Here is a 21,384-nt window from a genome sequence, read left to right as displayed (position 1 = left end):
CTGGAATTCAAATTACATGTCGGAGTGTGTCGGAGAAATGCGGAATTATGCGGAGGAAATCGGAGAAACATCATATTATTTTTACTAAAAAAATAATTACTATCAATAATTATATTATTTAAATTATTTTTAGTAATAATTTATTACTAAAAAATAAATAAGCACAAAAAAAAATATGAAAAAAAATTACATTTCATTATAGGGTCCGATGTATGATTATCCGTAAATTTTTTCTAAACTAACACGTACTAAATTACTGTTATATTTGAGCAACTGTCTTATTTGAGCAAGTATTTTTTTTTCTTTTAGTTTCTTTTTATTATGTTCTTGACTATTGATCATGAAAGTAAAGTGATCAATTATTGATTAGTTTATTAATTATTAATTCAAGTATTGATTAGTTTATTAATTAAAGTAAAACCAGAGGCTTTTGACAGGTGAATGGGTTTGTGATTGCCTGTGTATTTTTCCATAAACTTGCCCATAAAAATAATATACAAAAAGCTGTCGCAAACTTATTCACTTGTCAAAATCTCTTGCTTTTACTTTAATTAATAACTTAAAATTAAATAAAATCAATTAGTGAATTATGGCTTTTAAAGTCATTAGACAGCTCCATTGACTGCAATCAATTAAATTCAATTTGTTTTCTAATTTTTGACTGGTAAATAATATTTATCATGGCTGATTATTAATTTTAATAAATATAAATAATTAAATTAATTGCTTATAAATTATTAAAATATAATTTCTATGTTTATGTACGTGTTGATTAAAAATTGAATATTCCCGCTATATCATATTTTAATTCCCCCCTTTCATTTTGTGTGTTTTTTAAAAATGTCTGCCACGCATGCGTTTAGATGATGCTTTTGTGTGATACTCTCGAATATTATGTCTGTCTCTCTTTTGATATCGCGAGGATCGCGGCGAGACAAAAGTGTTAAAAGTAAAAAAGTAAAAACACAGCTGGTGCTTCATTGCTAGAAGCATTGACAAAATATACAATGGTATATACATGTGATTAACAAAACATATTTCAAGTGACAATTTCAAGTACCACACCTGGTTGTCAGGTCGTGGACCTGGGTCAATAACTTCTTGGCGAATAATTTATCGTGAAAGTGAATTTTTTTTTTTTTCCAGTTATTGTTGATATGTAATTGTGATTATGCATTTATTGTTTCAATAATATAATTCAATTATTAACTAGACATTTTGTTATGTTCTTTAATTTTATTTAAACAAAAACATTCCATTTTTTTTACTCCAATTTAATTTATTTTTTATGGTAAGTTTTTATTTATTTTTATTAATATTATTGTAATTATTTAGTAGCTAATTTATATAATTATTTATTATTTAAAAAATTTAGGTAATATAAATAATTTTTATTTTTTTTAATTATTTTTAATTATCAAATTTATATATTGCATCTGCAATTTGGAGCAGCATCAAATGCGTCTGACCTCAGTGGCCAAAAAAAAAAAAATAAAAAAAATATAAAACAATTTAAATTAGCCCTTTAAATTATAATCAAAAAATTAAATAAAAATTATAAATTTTATAAATTAAATAATTGTATAATTTTTATTAAAATTATAAATTAAATTTTTTATTTTTTTTAATATACATCTAGAAATTTCCAGTCTATCAGCATTATTTTATTATTTTTTTTTTCTTTAATTTTTGTAGTTTTATTTGTTGCAATATATATTGTATGAAAATTGAGTAATTCATTGCAATATCATGTTCAATATTAATCGCTATATTTTTCCGCAATACAGCATATAAATAAATAAAAAAAATAAATCGGGGTCGACGACAATATGCCCTTGAAAACAATTCCGGAATCCTTTTTAGTAGCTTTTACTGCATATTGCATATATTTTAAAAAACAAACTGTTCAACCTTACATTCTATTAAATTTATATATGAGAATTGAGAAGGTTTGCATCTACAATCTACATTGAGTTTTTAAAACAGTTTCATGGTAACAAATTAAATTTATCATCTAAAAAGAAAATAAATAAAAAAGTCTTTGTAATTTTGTATAAATTTTATCAATCATTATTAATAAATAACAATTTAAATATATTAAAAATAAATAAGTGACTTATTAATTTTAATAAATGATCAATAAATCGCTCTAATTGATAAATATATTTTTTATTATTTAAATAAATTTGTTTAACTAATGGAGCACTTTGGACTCGTTATTTATTTATTTTTTTTATTTAATATTTATTTTAGTTTATGAATACAAGTAGAAATATTTTTTTTTTTTTTTTAGTATTCGCTTTGTATCGATTTGTATATACGAATACTTTTTTTATTACTCACTCACTCACTCTCACATGTTTACGTATCAGCTGCTATCAGCTGTCTATAGGTGCCAAGCAACATCTGTTTTTTTTTTTATATTTTTCTATTTATTTTTTAGAAAAAAAAAAAATATTTTTTCTATACTCTCCCGCATCGTTAGCAATGATTTTTAAAAATATACAAAAAATTTTACAATAATTTTGCTGGATGTTTTTTTTTTTTTATACACAATAGACTGGTTTTTGGGAAAAAAAAAAATTTTAAAAAAAGATTGAAGAATTTTAAGAGTTTTTGAGGAGCACTGACCTATGAAATTTAAATACAGGTTTATTTTAATTTTTAAAAAATTTATTTTAATCTTTAAAGTATAATGATTGATTGTTGATAGTAAAATTCCAATTGTTTTTCATTTTTTATCATTTTATAAATTATTTATTTATAAAATAGTCCTTACTGCGCCATATTTTTAACATATCCAAATCAATATCAAGTGGTTTTGAGGCAACCAAGTGTTTACGCGACCTCAATTGTGTATACTCTTCCTGTAATATCTATATATATTTTTCTGTCAATATATATTTACTTGAAAAAGCAATACAATGATTTTAAAGATCAATAGAAAAAATAATAAAATTACAGGAAATTAAATGTTGATAGAATTTCGAAATTATTTCAAATTATTCCTCCTCCTTGTTTCGATTATAATTAATTTTATTCTTTTTTTTATTTTTCATCGGGGTTTTTCTTACACTTTACAGACTATTTTAGTTTCATATAATAATTATTTTTTACATTTGAATTTAATCTCTTGGGTGATAAGAATGTCTCAAATATTTACATGGGTTCAAGACAAAAAAAAAAATACTTCTTAGGTGTAAAAAAAGAAAAAAGAAAATCACTTTTTCATTTAATTATAAATCTACCAAATTTATATTTTTTATTTTCAATTTCTGTATTTAATTGTTATCATTAAAATCACAATAAATTATTTTTTTTCCATAAAAAATTCCATTGATTTTTGTTTTATAAATTTTATTTTTGTTTAATTTCATAATTTAATTTTATCATTTTAACTGAATTATGAACTCGCATGTTTTAAAAAAATAAAGGGGCTGATAAGATTACATTACAAATTTTAGTTTAAAAAAAAAAATAATAATAATAGTAATAATAACTTGACTGAGACAAAAATTTCGACGTTCATAGTAACAGAAAACTCCAAAATAAAAAATCGAAATTTAAAAACTTGAAAATTCAAGAAAAAGTTATTTTTATTTAAAAAAAATCCAAGCAATTAATTATTTGAAATTTATAAACTCAAAACCTAGCATATAAAATTTTTTTAATTAAAAAAAAAGTTAAATAAAAGAAAGAAAAAGTAATTTGAAGCAACGCCAAGTTTGTTTGTTTTTTTTGTTCTCTTTAATTTTTCAAGTCACCACGCAACTTTGATTTAAATTTTTATTACACACATCCACTGTTTGTGTCAGTTGAATTACGTTATGTTTATATATAATATACGTGGTGTGAACTTAAAGTACCCAGAGAAAGTAAATTAATCATATAATATGAAAAGAAAAAAAAAATAAATATATTTTCTTTCATCATAAAACTAGGTTAAGGTCTAAAAAAATGTTTATCAATATATTATATAAATATATAATAATATTTTAATACTATTTATTTATCAGATAAACCTATGACAATGACGACAATACATTGATTTTTTTTTTCCAAGTCGAACATTTAATTCAAGGTTTGTTTGTATTTCAGGCCAAGTGTGGTTCATACAATGATGCCAGAATTTACATAGCTGACCCACCATCAAATCATCAAAAGACTCCACATATTCATTGTTAATTGCATCAACATTTAAAGAAGAAAAAAAAAAAAAAACAAAAAAAGGAAAAATGGCATCGACAAGTGGACATAAAAGAAATGGCTCAAGTTCCAGTATGTTTGCTCATAAACATACTGAATCTGGTGGCACATTTATTGGTCAAAAACGTCATGAAAATGGTCATAAACGTGCTGAGAGTATATCAAGCTCATTTGGCATTAAAAAAACAGATGGAAATAAAAAAAATGAACATGGATTTGGACACAGAAGGTTAATATTACAACAAAAAATAAAAAAAAATAATTCAACTAATTATAGACAATTTATTATCAATAATTACTATTAACTTTTTAATATACAGATCAGAATCAGCAAGTAATTATTATGTTGGACATCGTAAAAATGAAAGTATGTATGCATTGACTGGTCTTTATGCTGAAAGTCGTGACAATAGTTCAGAAAATCGACTTGATTTAATTAAAACTGGTGATGGTAAATTGACACATGATACTGTCATAAGATGCCACAGTAGAAATCCAAGTTCTGGTCTTGTTGATCACAGGTATAATATTCAAATAATTAATAAAATATTATTTCATAAAATTTCATCATTAATTAATAAATTTTCTTATTTTTAAATACAGAGATTTTATTATAAAATGTCACAGTAGAAATCCAAGTGCTTCCATGATTGATAGGTATGAAATTTTAAAATTTAATTATCCAAAAATAAATACAATATGATAATTAAAATTTTGATTATTTTTTTTGTTTTTAAGAACGGAAAAAGAACGTCCTCAAACACCACCAATAAATATAGATTCAAAAGATTGTGGAATATTAAATTGTCGTCCAATATTTATTCAACAATTTGCTAGTATAAAAGTATTTGTACTTTTATTATCATTTCTTGTAACAGTACAACAAGCATTAAGTTCTGGTTATATTAATTCAGTTATAACAACAATTGAAAAAAGATTTGAAATACCATCATCATTATCTGGTTTAATAGCAAGTTCATATGAAATTGGTAATGTTATAACAGTTATATTTGTTAGTTATTTGGGTAGTAGACGTCATATACCAGTATGGATTGCAATTGGTGCTGTTATAATGGGTATTGGATCAATGATATTTGTAATACCACATTTTATTGCTGAACAAAATCTTGGACAATTATCAAATAATTCAAGTTCTGATAATATATGTCGTGGTATATCGCTACATCAAAATAATATGAATCTTGGTAGATTATCAAGTGGTTTATCATCACCACCATTAGCACCACATGGTGATAATTGTATACAAGGTACACCATCAACAACTGGACCAGTTATGTTATTTGTTTTAGCACAATTATTACTTGGTTGTGGTGGTTCACCATTATTTACACTTGGTACAACATATATTGATGATCATGTACGTCCAGAAAGTGCATCATTATATATTGGTTGTATGTATAGTATGGCTGCATTTGGTCCAGTACTTGGTTTTTTATTAGGTGCATATTTATTATCATTTCATATGGATTCATTATCATCAAGTATTATTAGTATTGAATCTGGTGATCATCGTTGGATTGGAATGTGGTGGGGTGGTTTTTTAATATGTGGATTATTATTAATTATAATTGCAATACCATTTTTTAGTTTTCCAAAAACATTACAACGTGAAAAAGAAAAAATTAAAATACTTGAAAAAACAAATAAAACAACAATTAATAATAATAATAATAAAGAAAAAGAAATTATTAAAGAACAAAAAAAAGATTTAATTAAAAATGATGATAGTGGTTATGGTAAAGATATTAAAGATATACCAAGAAGTATGTTGCGACTTGTTTGTAATCCAGTATATGTTATAACATGTCTTGGTGCTTGTATGGAGCTGATTATTGTATCTGGTTTTGTTGTATTTTTACCAAAATATTTAGAAACACAATTTAGTCTTGGTAAAAGTGAAGCAAGTATATTTACTGGTTCAATAGCAATACCTGGTGCTTGTATTGGTATATTTTTTGGTGGTTGTTTATTAAAAAGATTAGAATTAAAACCAAAAGGTGCTGTACAATTTGTACTTGTATCAAATGTTGTTTGTTTAACATGCTATGGATTACTATTTTTTCTTGGTTGTGATAATGTTAAAATGGCTGGTACAACAACACCATATTATTATAATAGCAGTACCAAAGGACCAGAACCATTTCAAGTTAATTTAACAGCATCATGTAATTTTGGATGTGAATGTCTTATGAATGACGTTGAGCCTGTTTGTGGTAATAATGGATTAACATATTTTAGTCCATGTCATGCTGGATGTACAGCATTTAGTTCAAAATCTAATTTTACAAATTGTGCATGTAAGTATAAATAATATAAATCAAAAACTTGTTTATATATATAAAATATTTGTTTGTTTTTTTTAGGCATCAATGGAAATTTGCCAGGTGTTGTATCATCATCTGCTGAATTTGCTGAAGTTACTGTTGTTCCAGTTGCAACAGCTGGACCATGTACATCACCATGTAAAACAATATTTCCATTTCTTATATTATTATTTTTTATGACATTTGTTGTGGCAGTAACACAAATGCCATTACTTATGATTGTACTGAGATCTGTTGGCGAGGAAGAAAGATCATTTGCATTGGGAATGCAATTTGTTATATTTAGATTATTTGGATATATACCGGCACCAATATTATTTGGTAATTTAATTGATTCAACTTGTCTACTGTGGAAAAGTACATGTGGTGAAAAAGGTGGACGTTGTTTGATATATGATATTGAACAATTTAGATACAGGTATTTATTTAAATAAAATTTATTTATTGTATTTATTAATAATATATTTATTTGATTTTTATTTCGATAGATATGTCGGACTATGTGCTGGTATTAAAGTACTGGCATTGGCATTATTTTTATTTGATTGGTGGCTTGTTAAAAAACGAACACAACTTGAAGAAAAACCAGTTATGACAGCAAATGAAGCTGTTGGTTCAATAATTAGTTTAAATAAATTATTTGAAGAAAAATCACACAATCAAATTGTCTCTGATGATGATACACCAATACAATGTTCAACTAAAAATTCATTATCATCAACAATTGAACAATTAAAAATTGATAATAATGATGATGAGTCGGCTCATTTAACACAAGACTCAATGGATTCAAGTCCAACGAAATTGCTGCCACATTATTCTGATACTAGGCAAGACGACGATGTTGATTTTCAACCACTTACTGGTAAATCACAATCATATGATAATCATGTTTAATTTTTTTTATTTTATCAAATATCTTTCAACGTTTCTTTTTCAAATTATTATTATTTTTATTTTCTTTTAAATCGACTGTTTAAAGCTTAATAATAATTGACATTAATTATTATTAATTTTTTAATTTTATTAACAAAATTTTAAATTTTTAAAAACATATCAATTGTATTATGTAAATTTTTATTGTTTTTTTTATTTTTGTCTTAAATTTTTTTACGTACTATGATGATCAATGTGAGTCTTTTATTTTTTTTTTTTTTGATTTTTTTTTTGTGTGATATTATTAATTGCAGTCGAATAACATGGATATTTCATAAGCGTTTTAAACGTTGCTAATGTATATACAATTCCTGCCTTAAAAAAAAAAAAAAAAACAAGACTAGACGATTTATTAAATATAATAATTGTGTATTAAAATAAAAAAGTAAAATCTTTAGAAAAGAAAAATGAAAATGAACAAAAAAACAAAAAAAAAAAAAAAATTGTAGATTAATGTAAAACGAGATTTATTTTATATCAATACGATTACAGAGAATAATAAAAATTAGACGAATAATATTCTCACTAATTAGTCAATATTAAATAGCATTAATGAACTTTAGAAGTTTAAAAAATGTTTTAAATAATTATTTCAATATTTAAATTGAAAAAGATAAAAAATATAATAATATGCTTCCAGGATTCATATGTAGAAACAAAAAAAAAGTCAATAACTAATTTGAGATGTTTTTATTGTTTTAAAAAATTTTAATTAATATATCTCAATGACAAAATTAATTAGCTCAGTAGAAGGTGTACCTGACAAGCCCTTCAAATTAAAATATAAAAACAAAAAAAATTCTATCAACTCACTCAGGAATAAAATTCTATTGAAAAAAAATTAAATTGCACTGTCCTTTTTTTTTTACAAAATATAAACGTATGATTTTATAAATCAATTTACCAAATTAATAATCATATTATTGTAATATATTTTAATTTTTATCTTGCTAATTATTTAAAAGAAAAAAAAAAAACAAATATTACTTCTAAATTGCAAATCTGAGAAATTGTCTTTTGTCGTAATAAAAATTATATAATTTCTTGTAATTATTTCCGTTAGCAGTAATTAAAAAATGTGTTTACACTAAGATATAATCTAGAATATAAAAAAAGGCTGGATCAGTGTTATAATTATAAATAATATATCAAAGCGCTCAAATAAAATTGCAATTGTAAATAAAAGAAAAAAAAAAAAATTGTTTCACGATATATAATTGTTTTAAAATTTATATTTGATTTAAAAAAAATAATAGTGCAATATATATAACACTGAATAAATGTTACTTAAATTATAAATAAAGGTCAATCTGATGGTCAAATAAAAGACCACTTAATAATAATGAAATTTTAAAAATAAATGCCCATTAAATAGTAATAATTAATTATATTTTAATGTTATTTTTATGATTTTTTTATTGCAATACATTGACAATGTCAGCAATAATAATTGGGTAGACATAAAAATAGTAATCAGATATTAAATTACATACGTATGTGAATTCTACTTAGATAAAATAAATTTTCAAAAAAATATAATTAAAGCATATTAATTAAAATAAATTATATGTGCATGTAAAATTATGATGAAAAATTGCTTTATAGATGTATTTTTTGTAGGGACCATAACGACATATATTAAATTAAAATATAAAAATTATAACTGGTATGTTATAGATGTCAAAAATATAAAAAAATAATCTAATTTGTTAATTAAATGAAAACGACAGCAATATATGTTAATCAAATGATTTTTTTTAATTATAAATTTTATTTTTAATTGATTTATTCATTATAAATTTGCTTATTGAAAAAAAAATATATCTAATTATTTTGAATTATTATTTGTTTTTAATTTTTTTTATTATTAATTTAATCCAGGGCAAAATAATTATGTGATCAATTGAACAACTCAACAATTGTATGCCTTAACTTGCGAAAGAAATATTCAAAAATATATACTGTATTTGTAAAATATATTAATTGAATAAATTAATAAAATAATTATAAATAATGATATTATAAAAAAGTATTTATTACATTTTTCATTACATTATTAAAATTATTAAAACCCTGTGTCAATTTCCTACTTGTAATAATTACAATTTGAATTTTTCCTCTCTCTTCGCGCCAAAAGATTAATTAAATTATCTAATTTAATTTCTATTATTCCATGACTAAATAATTATTTAAAAATATATTTAGAATATTGGATATTCTCAGCTTGATTTTACTCAATTATTATTAACAAAAAAAATGGAAAAAAAATAGTAAAAATTGCTGATACTCCATCTTGCTTTTTATGTGTGTGTCGACCAATCGGTACTGCAGAAAGCCCAGTCTTTAAAAAGCTATTTACATTCTTAAAAAATATATTCCTTGAAAGTTATGATTTCCATAAAACATTTAATTCAAATCATTAATGAAAATCTTTAATATTAATTAATTATAAATAAATTACAATTAAATATATAATTGATTTTAAAATTTGTAGCTAACTTCATGCTATAAAAAGAGAGAGAGAGAGACAGTGTCCCCCTATCGTCATTTTAAGAAACAAAAATCATCAATCCGCCATTTTCATCAGTTGTCTGCGATCTGTGGGCTCTTCTGGTCAGTGCTTCTTGTTTTAAGACGTGTTGGATGTACGTGAGTTTACCAAAAGTGTCATTCGACAATTCTTGGAGTATCGTTATTAACAACGACGCCCCACCGTCTCTTCCTTATTCAATGTGTATGGCGATTCAGGTGAGTTTAATTCATTATTCAACATATTAATCAACCAACTAAATTAATAATCAAAAAAAAAAAAAATACCTCAAAAATTTACTCATAAATGATTGGTGCCATTGAACCCCCAACCAAACCGTTGTATGTCCACTTTTTTTTCCTCCTTTTTTCATTCTCTTGCTTCTCATTCTCTTACATATATATAATTTTTTTTGGAGTATATTTTTCGGCGTATCCATGACTTGCGCGGACAACGAACCCTCGCCAAAAAGCTCCGGGCTATAGCCAATTGCTTTCATAAAAAGAAAAAAAAAATAATAATAATCAAGGGATAAGTTCCCTTTTTTTTCTTCGTCCATGTTTTTTTTTTTTTTTTTTTGGGAAACTCGTGGAGTTGGATTTTTTAATGTGGTATGCATGAACGCGTGCTAAGTGTTGAATTATTATTATTATTTTTTTAAATTTTAATATGACGTTTCACTGTTCCACTTTGTTTAAAACATCCGGTGGTATTTGTGACCATACTAGGCCCAAAAGATACTTTCACAGTGTGTCCATCAATTTTGTTAGATATTAATTATGAGTACATGAAAACGGAGTAGTTGCCATGTGGAAAAAAAAAGAGTAAAAAAAATATGTAAAAAAGTTAGTCTCAGTTTGATTAACTTCCTTTTCAGCAGGCTTTAATTTATTAATGTTAATAATTGATTTTATATTGTTGATAAATCAGAGTATAGAAGAGATGTATAGCTGTAAAAAAAAAAGACTATATATATGCCAAATATCGATTTTAAAAATATTCAATAGTTGATATACTTTGTGTATCTGAATTTAAGATGGCTACACAATCTCTGTGTAACTTTCAAAAGATACACTTTGCCATGGTCATGGCTTTTTTTTATTTAATAATAATTTAGTTATTCTTTTTTTTTTTGTGGATTACTTTCTAATTACCCAAATATTTTATTTTTAAACTTGAATTATTTGATATATTAGAAAATTCGGTTGATATTGATGATAAATCTTTTGATAATTTATTTCTTTTGTTAATAATTAAATGAATTATTCAAAAATTATTATCTTTTTAATTATGACATTATATTTTTCTTAATGATATTTTATTTATCAATTTTTTTATTATAAAAATATTACAAATTTAATTGAATTATTAATTTAAAAATTAAAATCATCAAGTTACATTTACTCAATGATTTTTTTTTAAATAAAAAATTTAAATGCCTTTTGTTTATTATCAGTGAGTAATATTTTATAAATAAAACAATTGTATTTCAACCTTTTCAAATAATTGTCATTACATAAATCTCGCTTGATTGAATTTCAATGTAAATTATATAATATTTTTTATTCTTTTCATGTTTTATCATAACAACAAATTCAAAAGAATCTATTGAGACAAAAGCCACTAAAATTTAATATAAATAACAATATTTATTTATTATTTTAATTAAAAAAATATTGATATAATTAAACTTTGATAACATCTCAAAATGACAGACTTAAAATTAATATAAATAATAAATAAATAAAAATAAGAGTAACAAGATATTTTTATTTCGAAAGATACCGCCAGATTGTAAATTAATATGTATCATATTTTGTGTTATTGCATGATGAAGGACAGTATGAAATTCAATATGAATCCAGATGAGATTTAAATAAACTCTAGTGGGATTTTAATCAATATCTAATTTTTACCACGTGTCCAGAATTTAGTTACATATATATCGTGTAGTTGTCAAACAATTCAGCATTTCTTTGAACAAAAAAAAAAAGTTAAAAATTATTATGACGCAAATTTAACTAACAATGACGCACGTTTAGTTATATTTCATCTTTCTCACATATTTCCAGACTAGAAATTTTTTAAATTGATATTAAAATCCTTTATTAATTTTATTAATTTATACAATTAATTTTAGATTTTTTAAAATCATAATAATTATTTTTATTTTCACCTTATCATGTAGGTTTATTTTTTATTTATTTATTTTTTTTCGATAAAACAAAGACTAATTTATTTAGTTGTACAAGCAACATGGGTGGTTTTTTTAAATATTTTCTCAGAGACAAAATATTTTTAAAATTTTATTATCTTGATAGTGTTGTTAATATTTGTTCCGAGTGATTTTTTATCTAAATTGTTATTTCATCACTGAACACATGATTCACGATGATGCTTATTAAATCATTATTATTTCAATTACGTTAATAGAAATAGTATTTATTATTTTTTTTTTATCGTGAGAAATTTTTAGAATCATTTTTTTTTTTCAAATAATATTTTATTCTTTATATCAATTTATTCTGATAAACTATTACGAGTGTCTAGACGATCAACAACGTGAATAAAAAAATAAGACATCAGCAGGATACAACTCTTGTTTCTCCTGGTTTCATTCTTTTCACCCTGCAATTTCATTTTTTTTTTAAACTCTTTTTTTTTTTTTACTTGGTCTTCTTATTTCATGTTTCTCCCATCAACCGGTTTCTTTTTTATTTATTTTTTTACTCAACATAAAAAACCTCGCAGTCTTTGCTCCAACTTTATATTGCCAAATAATAATTTGATAAATTCACTTGTTACGACAATCAAAGATAAATATAAATAATGGTTAAAAATTTATTTATAGAAAATTCATAAACAAAAATATTATTTGTATATAAAGTTAATTTTTTTGGTTTTTATTTAAATATCAGGACACAAGTTTGGCATCAGACGAGGTCGCTGGCCGATGCCACTGACCTTGGTTAACGATCGCCGACGTCTGGAAGGCTTTCAGGCCCCCTTTTACTTTATATTCGCAAACTTCCCCGAATCAATCAAAACTCGTTTTTTTAACATTAAACATCCCCTTATTATAAAACCCATCATCAAAAACCAGTCGACAATAAAATCATCATAAAAAAATATATATTAAATTTCTTTTGAAAAATAAAAACACGATTTTTTGGAGCTTAAATTTACAAATACACAACATGGATGATATTAACCGTGGATATTTCGCTTTAATATAATGCAAATATCAAAAAAAAAATATTAGCAAACTTGATTTTATAGTTGAAAAAAATAAAAAAACAAAATAAAACATTTTTATATTTACGTCTAGTCGTTAATATAAATTTATTTATTATTTTTCTTAAAAAAATATTTGAATTTCATTTATTTTTTTTTTTATTTCTTGACTCTTGAAATGGTTTTATTATTTTTATGAAAATATTATGAACTAAGATGCGACCTAGTGACCTGGATAAACCATTGATTTTCCAGAATATACTTTTTAAAACTTGAAGCTAAAAAAATATTTCTTTTTCATGTTTTTTAGCTTATATTTTTGGCATTTTTTATTTATTATTATTTAAATTTTGATAAATATATATTTATTTTCTTTGATCTTACTGAAGTAATGATCATATTTTACCTGAACTTCTTTTTATTACCGCTATGTGGCGACCTACATAAAATGGCAGATAATTATTTCTCACATGTGGTCAAGCAGGGCCTTGGTTACTATATATACAAATTCGAATTACCAACTTGCCAACTTGTGTCGATTCGAAATGATAATAAAGAAAATTTAAAAAAACAAAAAAAGTCAACTTGTGTCGTAAATGAAATTTGAAATAAATCCATACTTAGTTTTTAACTTATATTATTTAATATATATTTTAATAACATTATTACTTATTATTACTATTATCTATAATACATATTTGATTTTCTTATTTATACTAATATTTTATTTAATACTATTTTAACTATATTTAATTATTACTTATTATTATCATATTAGATATGCATATATAATAATATAAATTTGATAAATATAACCAGATCATAAATAATGTTACATGTTAACTGAAATGTAGCAAGATGAATACCATAATAATAATAAAATGAAAAAATGTCAGTCAAATGATTGTTATCATATAATACAAAATGAATAAAAACAATATGTATTAAAATGAATGATCATAAATGCTTATTTAAACACATATAGAAATGTATTATCAATTTGAATAATACCATAGTTTATTGTTAATATGATGTTATATAATGATTTACTGAAATCTTCATTGTCTAATTACTTGATAATATATGTAATTTATTCCTTAGTTCTACAATATTGTTCAATAGATTTAATCATATCTTACTATCTTCATGATTGATAATTTAGAAAATCCTCCTACAATCCATAGTAAGTTTGTAAGTAATTACAAGCTTACTGTGGGTTGTAGGAGGATTTTTTCGCTTTTTAATTTGTTATTTTGATTCATTCATTTTATTTTTGATAATTTATATCATCATTCAAAATTTTAATCCACTAATTTACATCACTTGTAATTTTCTTTGTTTTTTTTTTAAATTATAATATATATTTTTTTATTTTTTTTCTCAATGTCTTATCTTATTTATAAATCTATCAATATTTACACGAGTATATAAAATTTGTAATCATTTTGAATATACAATATTAGCCCTTGAAAATTTTATAAAATCATGCAAATTAAAATGTGCATTGACTTTATTTTAATATTATTTTTAATACGTACTTGAAAAATGATTGAAAAAAAAAACAATATACTTACTTGGTGCCTTGTGCTACCTTGCATGTTTTTATTTTATCATTTTGTAATGATATTTTTCTAATCAATATTATTGTAATGATAATAAAAAAAAATGTCACATTGTTCAAGGTCATAGATTATTAAAACTATTAAAATTTTATAAATAGAATTAATGATGATTTTTTATGACAGTATTACAGGAAATAATAATTTTTTTCTTTATGTCAATATTGTTTATTAAATATTTATGTAATTTCAATCATTATAATTAACAACAAATAATGAATATCAATATTGATTTTTTCTTTTATTGATACTCAATTTTTTTTATTACACTTACTTTATTATTTAAAAAAATACATAACAAAATTAACGATTAAAAAAGAACAATTTTTAGTTTTAAAAAATTCATTAATCTGCCCTAAAAACACTGGATAACCTTTAGTTTAAATATAATCATTTTAATCATTTTAATATTTAATTTAAAAAAAAAAACGCCTCAAAAATTTATGTAAAAACAGTCATCATAAAATCTTGAATATTTATCCAAATGACTCAACTTGATGATTCATAAAAATTCGCTTATTCAAAATGATAAATGAATTTATCAAAAAAGTTTATCAAATAATTTAACTGTTAAAATATATTTAAAATAAAAAAAAAAAATTCTAATCAACAAAGCGCGAAGAGACCCAACAAGATAATATTTTTTTTTCGATTGCCTATTGATGATTGGACAATACACGCATGTTGTAACTTGTACTTATCATAAAGTGTTTTTTATTTTATTTTTTCATCCAAATGCGTCATAGCTTGTCGCCAATGAGTTAGTTGGTCAAAAGGAAAAAAAAATTTAAAAAAACTAACGACAAATACATATATTTTTCCATGAATGGCGTAGATTTTAATTATTTTTTTTTTTTGCATAATTAATTTTGATGATGACGTCATGGTTGAATATTGGAGTGAATATTATCAGATAGTTTTCGCTGCTGCCATGGCCGTTTTGTCCGCTTGCTATTTTTATATACTATCGTCTTGACTAAATTGTTGCTTGCAAACGCTGTCCCAGAATCATCGCGACCACCAAACCTACCAGTCGTTATTTTATCAATCAAATTTATATCAACGATTTCAATCAACATTTCCGGATTATTATCAATTAATTTTTATTTTATCAAATTGATATTATTTCTTTACATTAATTAAATAAATCAATTGTTAATTATTTTAACATCCAGTGTTTTTAAAGTGATGCAATAACTAAATATGTGTTGATTTTTTTAGTATTAAAATGTGACTATTGTGATAATAGTGGCAATTCAAGTGCCTTCATAATTATCGTGTGTGTTTTTTTTGTTTCTTTTCAAATGTGAATATTTAAATAAAAAAATAAAAATCTAAATTTCCAACAATTATTGCGTAATATTGAGTAAATTTTTGAGGTATTTTTATGGATATTTATTTATTTTCTTTGACTCATCATTGACATATTTTTTTTCAACTAAAATTTACTGATAAAAATATATAAAAATAATAATTTCATTGACGTTTAGTTAAAAAAAAAACAGAAGCTAGAGGATAAAGTTGACAAGCAAATATGTACATGATAAAAATCATAGATAAATTAAAAATAAAAATAAATTCTTCATTCATAATTGAAATTTTTAATTTAAATAAATAAAATCCTTATTTGTTTATAAATTATTTACGAGTGGCCAATGATAACTACCTGTTACGCAAAAAAAAAGCAAAACCAGTTGCTTCATTTAAAGATAATAAAATACAAATTTAAAAATATATAAATAAATTTATATAGTTTTAATTAATAATTACAACACGAGCGTAAATAATTACACGATAGTAATGAGAGCATGATGACCATATAGACTCGTGTATCGATAATAATTGTCCTTGAAATTTCAATATACACATACATCAATAAACGAGTAATTTAAAAAATTCTATATACATCTAAATTTATTTTTTCAATCTTGATATATTTATTTTTTAAATTAGAAAATAAATATATTTATATATTAAAATGCATCGACACTGCACTTGGATTTTTTCAAGGTCACTAGTGTACCTCTCTTGTACATGTTATTTATAATTTTATTGCTTACATGAAAACTGATTTGTTTCTTATGCGAATAATTTTATCAATAAAAAAAAAATGCATTAAATATGAATTATTTATTGACATTTTTTTTTACATTTTAATTGATTTCTTTGATCAATTGTTTGATGATTCAAATTATTTATTATCTATGATTTAAATTTTATTTAGCTAAAATAGTATTAAATATTTCAAATAAATTGTGTTAATTGTGCACGTGTTTGTCATTTGACGTTGTTGTTGTATATTTTTTTTTTAAAAAAAAACAAAGTTAATCAGCTGACTCGTAAATCTCAAATCATCGCAATGAGACTTTTGGAACCTGTCTCACTGCCAATATTGTCAAAGCAACATTAAGACACACTAATACAATACACGTAAATTAAAAAATATATTTTTTTTTCTTTTTAAAACACTGTCCTTCAGTTCTTATTTGTCATTGTGACGATCACTCGTCGTAGTTGTTAAATTATTCTCTCAAATACGTCAAATAATAACTCGTAGTTTTTTTAATCTTGTGCTTAATTTATTATTATTATTTTTTAATTATACAATTTTACAAACAAAAATTCATTAGCTTAATTTTCCAGCTGTTTGGGTAATCATAATAATAACACACAATTGATATAATTTTTTTTTAAAACCGGCTCTTTAATAATTATTTTAGTAATCTAATTTTTCTTTTTTAATTTTTTTCTTCTGTCATTTTTCTAAGAAAAAAAAAAATGATGATATAAAATTATTTATATTTTTAGATTAAACATAAGAATATTTTTATGTTTACTAAATTTTTTTATTTTATTTTTTTATTGTTAATTTAATATTTTATTTATATCCCTTCGGAGAATATTTATTTTTTGATAAATATTAAATTTATAATCTTGATGTTATTTAGAAATATTTCAAGGCCAGAATATTGACCTAGACATTTTAATTTTTTTTATTATTATTTTTATGTTAATATCAAGCCAAATAACTCAATTGTATTTACAAAATTTGTTTATTTAATTTGGCAGTGATGCAAATTTACAATTGTCATTAACATCAACTCAATAAATAAAACAAACCCGATAAAATTATCTTCCAGTTTGTTAATTCTGAAAAAAAATAACACGACTTTAAGCAATGTATATATTTGTTTATGAATTTTTAATTTACTCATTTATAAAATTATTCTTCCTGTAATAAAAAAAGAAAAAAAAACAAATTAATAATACATGAGACACAATTGTGTAAACAAAAAAAAAAAAACAAAAAAACATAATAATATTATTGTGTAATTAGAATAAATATTATAAAAAATTAATTTTTATTTAATTGTTTCAGTTTCCTGGTGAGTGCATCCTCACATTCATGGAGTTTCAGCTGGACAGTGCAGAATACTGCCAGGCTCAACACAAATAAAAAGACACGCCTCGTACGTCCCAATAACGGATAGAAAATAAAAAAAAATTGAAAAACATTTTTTTTAATCAATATTGGGAATAATTAAACAAACTTCGATAAAATTTTAATAACACTAGAGAAGTTTAAATAATCATAAAATACACAATTATAAATTAGAAAAAAAAAATATTAATTAAAGAGAAAAAAAAATTAATGCACATCCATTATCAAGACACTGACGCAGAAGCCTATGAGCTACAACTCATCATCAACTAGTCATCTCGCAAGAAATAGAAAAATTTATTAGAAAAAGAATTTTTTTTTTTTGTTTATTTTCTTTTTTTTTTATTATTATTTTTCTTTTTAATTAACAATATTGTATACTCGCTAGTTGTAGTAACGCAAGTGGCAACAAATCCTGGATTGCCCAGCGATAGGTATGTGTTTCTTTTTGCAAAAAAAAAATATTGATTCGATAAATATTTATTAACTAATAATTTAATTTTTCTATTGCAGTAAAATTTTCGGAATAACGCATATCACCGTCTAATGTAAAAACACAGTGCTTCATATTTAATTTTTTTTTTAAATCTTCCTGAGGTTTACATGTGAAGAACCCATTGTTCAATCCTCTGGATAAAAAATATATAAAATTTATAATAATATAAATGAAAAATAAAATACAAAATAAGACTGAGATCTATGGGCTAAATTGTCAAAAACCAGTCATCGTCAATCAACTACATACAGAGTAGTTTTATTGATATTTATTTTTCTTTTTTTTTTTTTTTTTTTCTTTATTGATTTTGAAGAAAGTTATTTTTCCACAAGAGTGAGAATATAATTTGAGAAAGTTAAAACTTGTGTTTGATTAAAGTGAAATAAAAAAAAAAAACTATAAGTTTGTAGACAATTTTTTTTAAAAATAAGTTGTTTAAAAAGGAAATGAGCAACATGAGGGTTAAAGATATCAGACCGGCACCAGCCGAAATTGAATATAAAAGTATGAAATTTTTGATAACTGATAGACCAAGTGATCAGACTATTCATACCTTCATCCAAGTAAATATCAAACATTCCAAAAAAATAATAATAAAACAATTTTAATTTGTATATTAATGATTATTTTTTTATTATCATAGGAACTGAAGAAGCACAATGTGAAGGAGGTTGTGAGAGTTTGTGAACCAACGTACAAAGTTGAAGAACTTAAATCTGAAGGAATAAATGTATTGGACTTGACATTTGATGATGGAACTTTTCCACCAAATGAGGTGAATATTTAAATCAAATTATTAATTGCAATAAAACGAAATAAAAACTTAAATAATAGTTCAATTATTAATTTATATATGTTTATTTATTCAACAGGTTATTGACGAGTGGTTTGAATTATTGAAAAATAGATTTCGTGAAACACCTGAAGCATGTGTTGCTGTACACTGTGTTGCCGGACTTGGCAGAGCACCAGTACTTGTCGCTTTAGCTCTTATTGAGCTTGGACTTAAATATGAAGATGCTGTTGCACTTATAAGAGAGTAAGTTATACACAATTATCATTTGATCTGTAGTTTAATCAATCATGTAATTATATTTAATTGTGTTTTAGAAAAAGGCGAGGAGCTATTAATGCTAAACAATTGGCTTACCTGGAAAAATATCGTCCCAAGTCAAGGCTCAAGCTCAAAAATGGACAAAAAAATTCATGCTGTGTCCAGTAAATTAAATAATTGTTTATCATCATTTATTATTATTATTATTTTTTATTTAAATTGTTCATTTTTCTTTTTTTTTTTCTTCAAAGCAATTGAAATATAATGGATAATTAATTGGCATGTACCTAGTTCAATAGGTTTGCACGTCTGCAATGACAAGTGACGTTATAGTTCTGATTAAAATTATCACAATTAGTTTATCAATGGAAATGCAACTAGTTAAATGGCAAAATAATTAAATTTAAATAAAATTATTATTACTTTTATGCTATTCATTTAAAAAATAGATAATTATTTTTTTGTTTCTTTTCTTCAATCATTTGCATTATAAATTTATCGACTGAAATTACACCTTTTTTTTTTTTTGTTACATAATCATTTTTTTTTTTTGCTCGAACTTGTTATGGAACAATGTGTACATTCATTTTGATAAATTTAAAAAAAAAAAATACCTGCTGGTGTGGCCAGTGTTGCTAAGGAATTCAATAGACAAAAAAAAAAGCAATTTTAAAGAAAACAAAAAAAAAATTACGCAGCAATAGTTTATTTAGTTTCTGTAAGTTTTTATTGTAAATTGTAAAAACTAGTGACAATACTGTATTATTTAATTATTGTTTTTTTTTAATTTTATGTAATAAATAATGCAAAAAAAAAAATACCTGAATGAGTTTGACTCGTAAATTTTTTTTTTTTTTGAAAACAAAAAATAATAATTAAAATAATTTGAGTCTCATTAATATTAAGTTAAAAAAATTTAAAACTGAAGATCTGTTTTAGTTAATAATTAATTGCATTTTGACAATAAAAAAAAAATAAATAAATCAATATTTTTTATCGACAATTTGTGTATTAAAAATAATTTAAAATGAGTTTATTTTTATTTTTTTTTTCCACGTGCAATCATCACAATAATAATAAAAAAAATATACAAACTATTTATAAAATATTCTCAGGTATATATCAAAAATAAAATTAAAAAAAAAATATGTATAACATAACAAGTATTTTTTCGTCCATTTTAAATAAGCCAAAAGTTGCATTTCCAATGAAACACTAAAATAAAACAATTGATGTAATTATTATAATTAAATAATTGGTTAATGAATAATTCAACAACAACCTTGTTGTTTAATTAGTCAAAGGGGAAAGACAATTAATCCAGAGTTATGTAATAATTATAACTCAATAGACATTTATATAAAGATCTGCAATTAACAAAGAAATAAAAAATATTAAAAAACAAATTATTATAATTTAAAATAATATCTGATTTTTGTTGTTTAAAAAAAAAATAAATTATTCACACCATGACTGTGCTTTCATGATACAATAGAACAATGATTATTTATTTATTGTATAA

At 23.0% G+C, this 21,384-nt stretch overlaps 1 protein-coding gene across 2 annotated transcripts; it reads left to right on the top strand.

Moving 5' to 3' along the window:
- The first annotated feature begins 895 nt into the window (after positions 1-895).
- On the top strand, positions 896-20,536 carry LOC122851403 (protein tyrosine phosphatase type IVA 1-like). 2 transcript variants are annotated; one of them, XM_044150602.1, is made up of 9 exons: positions 896-1,291; positions 4,099-4,435; positions 4,527-4,727; positions 4,810-4,863; positions 4,945-6,524; positions 6,591-6,969; positions 7,040-10,235; positions 18,250-18,746; positions 18,826-19,269. In XM_044150602.1, exons 2-7 carry the CDS (start codon positions 4,236-4,238, stop codon positions 7,446-7,448), a joined length of 2,823 nt encoding a protein of 940 aa, XP_044006537.1. In that variant the 5' UTR covers positions 896-1,291; positions 4,099-4,235; the 3' UTR covers positions 7,449-10,235; positions 18,250-18,746; positions 18,826-19,269. The 2 variants fall into 2 exon arrangements, with proteins under 2 accessions (XP_044006537.1, XP_044006538.1); XM_044150603.1 differs by lacking the exons at positions 896-1,291; positions 4,099-4,435; positions 4,527-4,727; ... (1 more) ...; positions 4,945-6,524; positions 6,591-6,969 and adding exons at positions 19,452-19,583; positions 19,681-19,847; positions 19,919-20,536 and having other exon boundaries at positions 7,695-10,235; positions 18,826-19,371.
- Positions 20,537-21,384: the final 848 nt, after the last annotated feature.

Source organism: Aphidius gifuensis, linkage group LG3, assembly GCF_014905175.1.
Source record: "Aphidius gifuensis isolate YNYX2018 linkage group LG3, ASM1490517v1, whole genome shotgun sequence".
Lineage (NCBI taxonomy): Eukaryota > Metazoa > Arthropoda > Insecta > Hymenoptera > Braconidae > Aphidius > Aphidius gifuensis.
Note: the sequence above shows the minus strand (reverse complement) of the source record. Positions and strands in the feature narration are given on the sequence as shown.

Bases quoted from the DNA above. Each gene is read 5' to 3' on its own strand.
- LOC122851403 (XM_044150602.1), top strand. From the start codon at position 4,236: ATGGCATCGACAAGTGGACATAAAAGAAATGGCTCAAGTTCCAGTATG. The intron at 6,525-6,590 runs GTAAGTATAAAT...TGTTTTTTTTAG, and splicing joins TAATTTTACAAATTGTGCAT to GCATCAATGGAAATTTGCCA. The intron at 6,970-7,039 runs GTATTTATTTAA...TTATTTCGATAG, and splicing joins ATTGAACAATTTAGATACAG to ATATGTCGGACTATGTGCTG.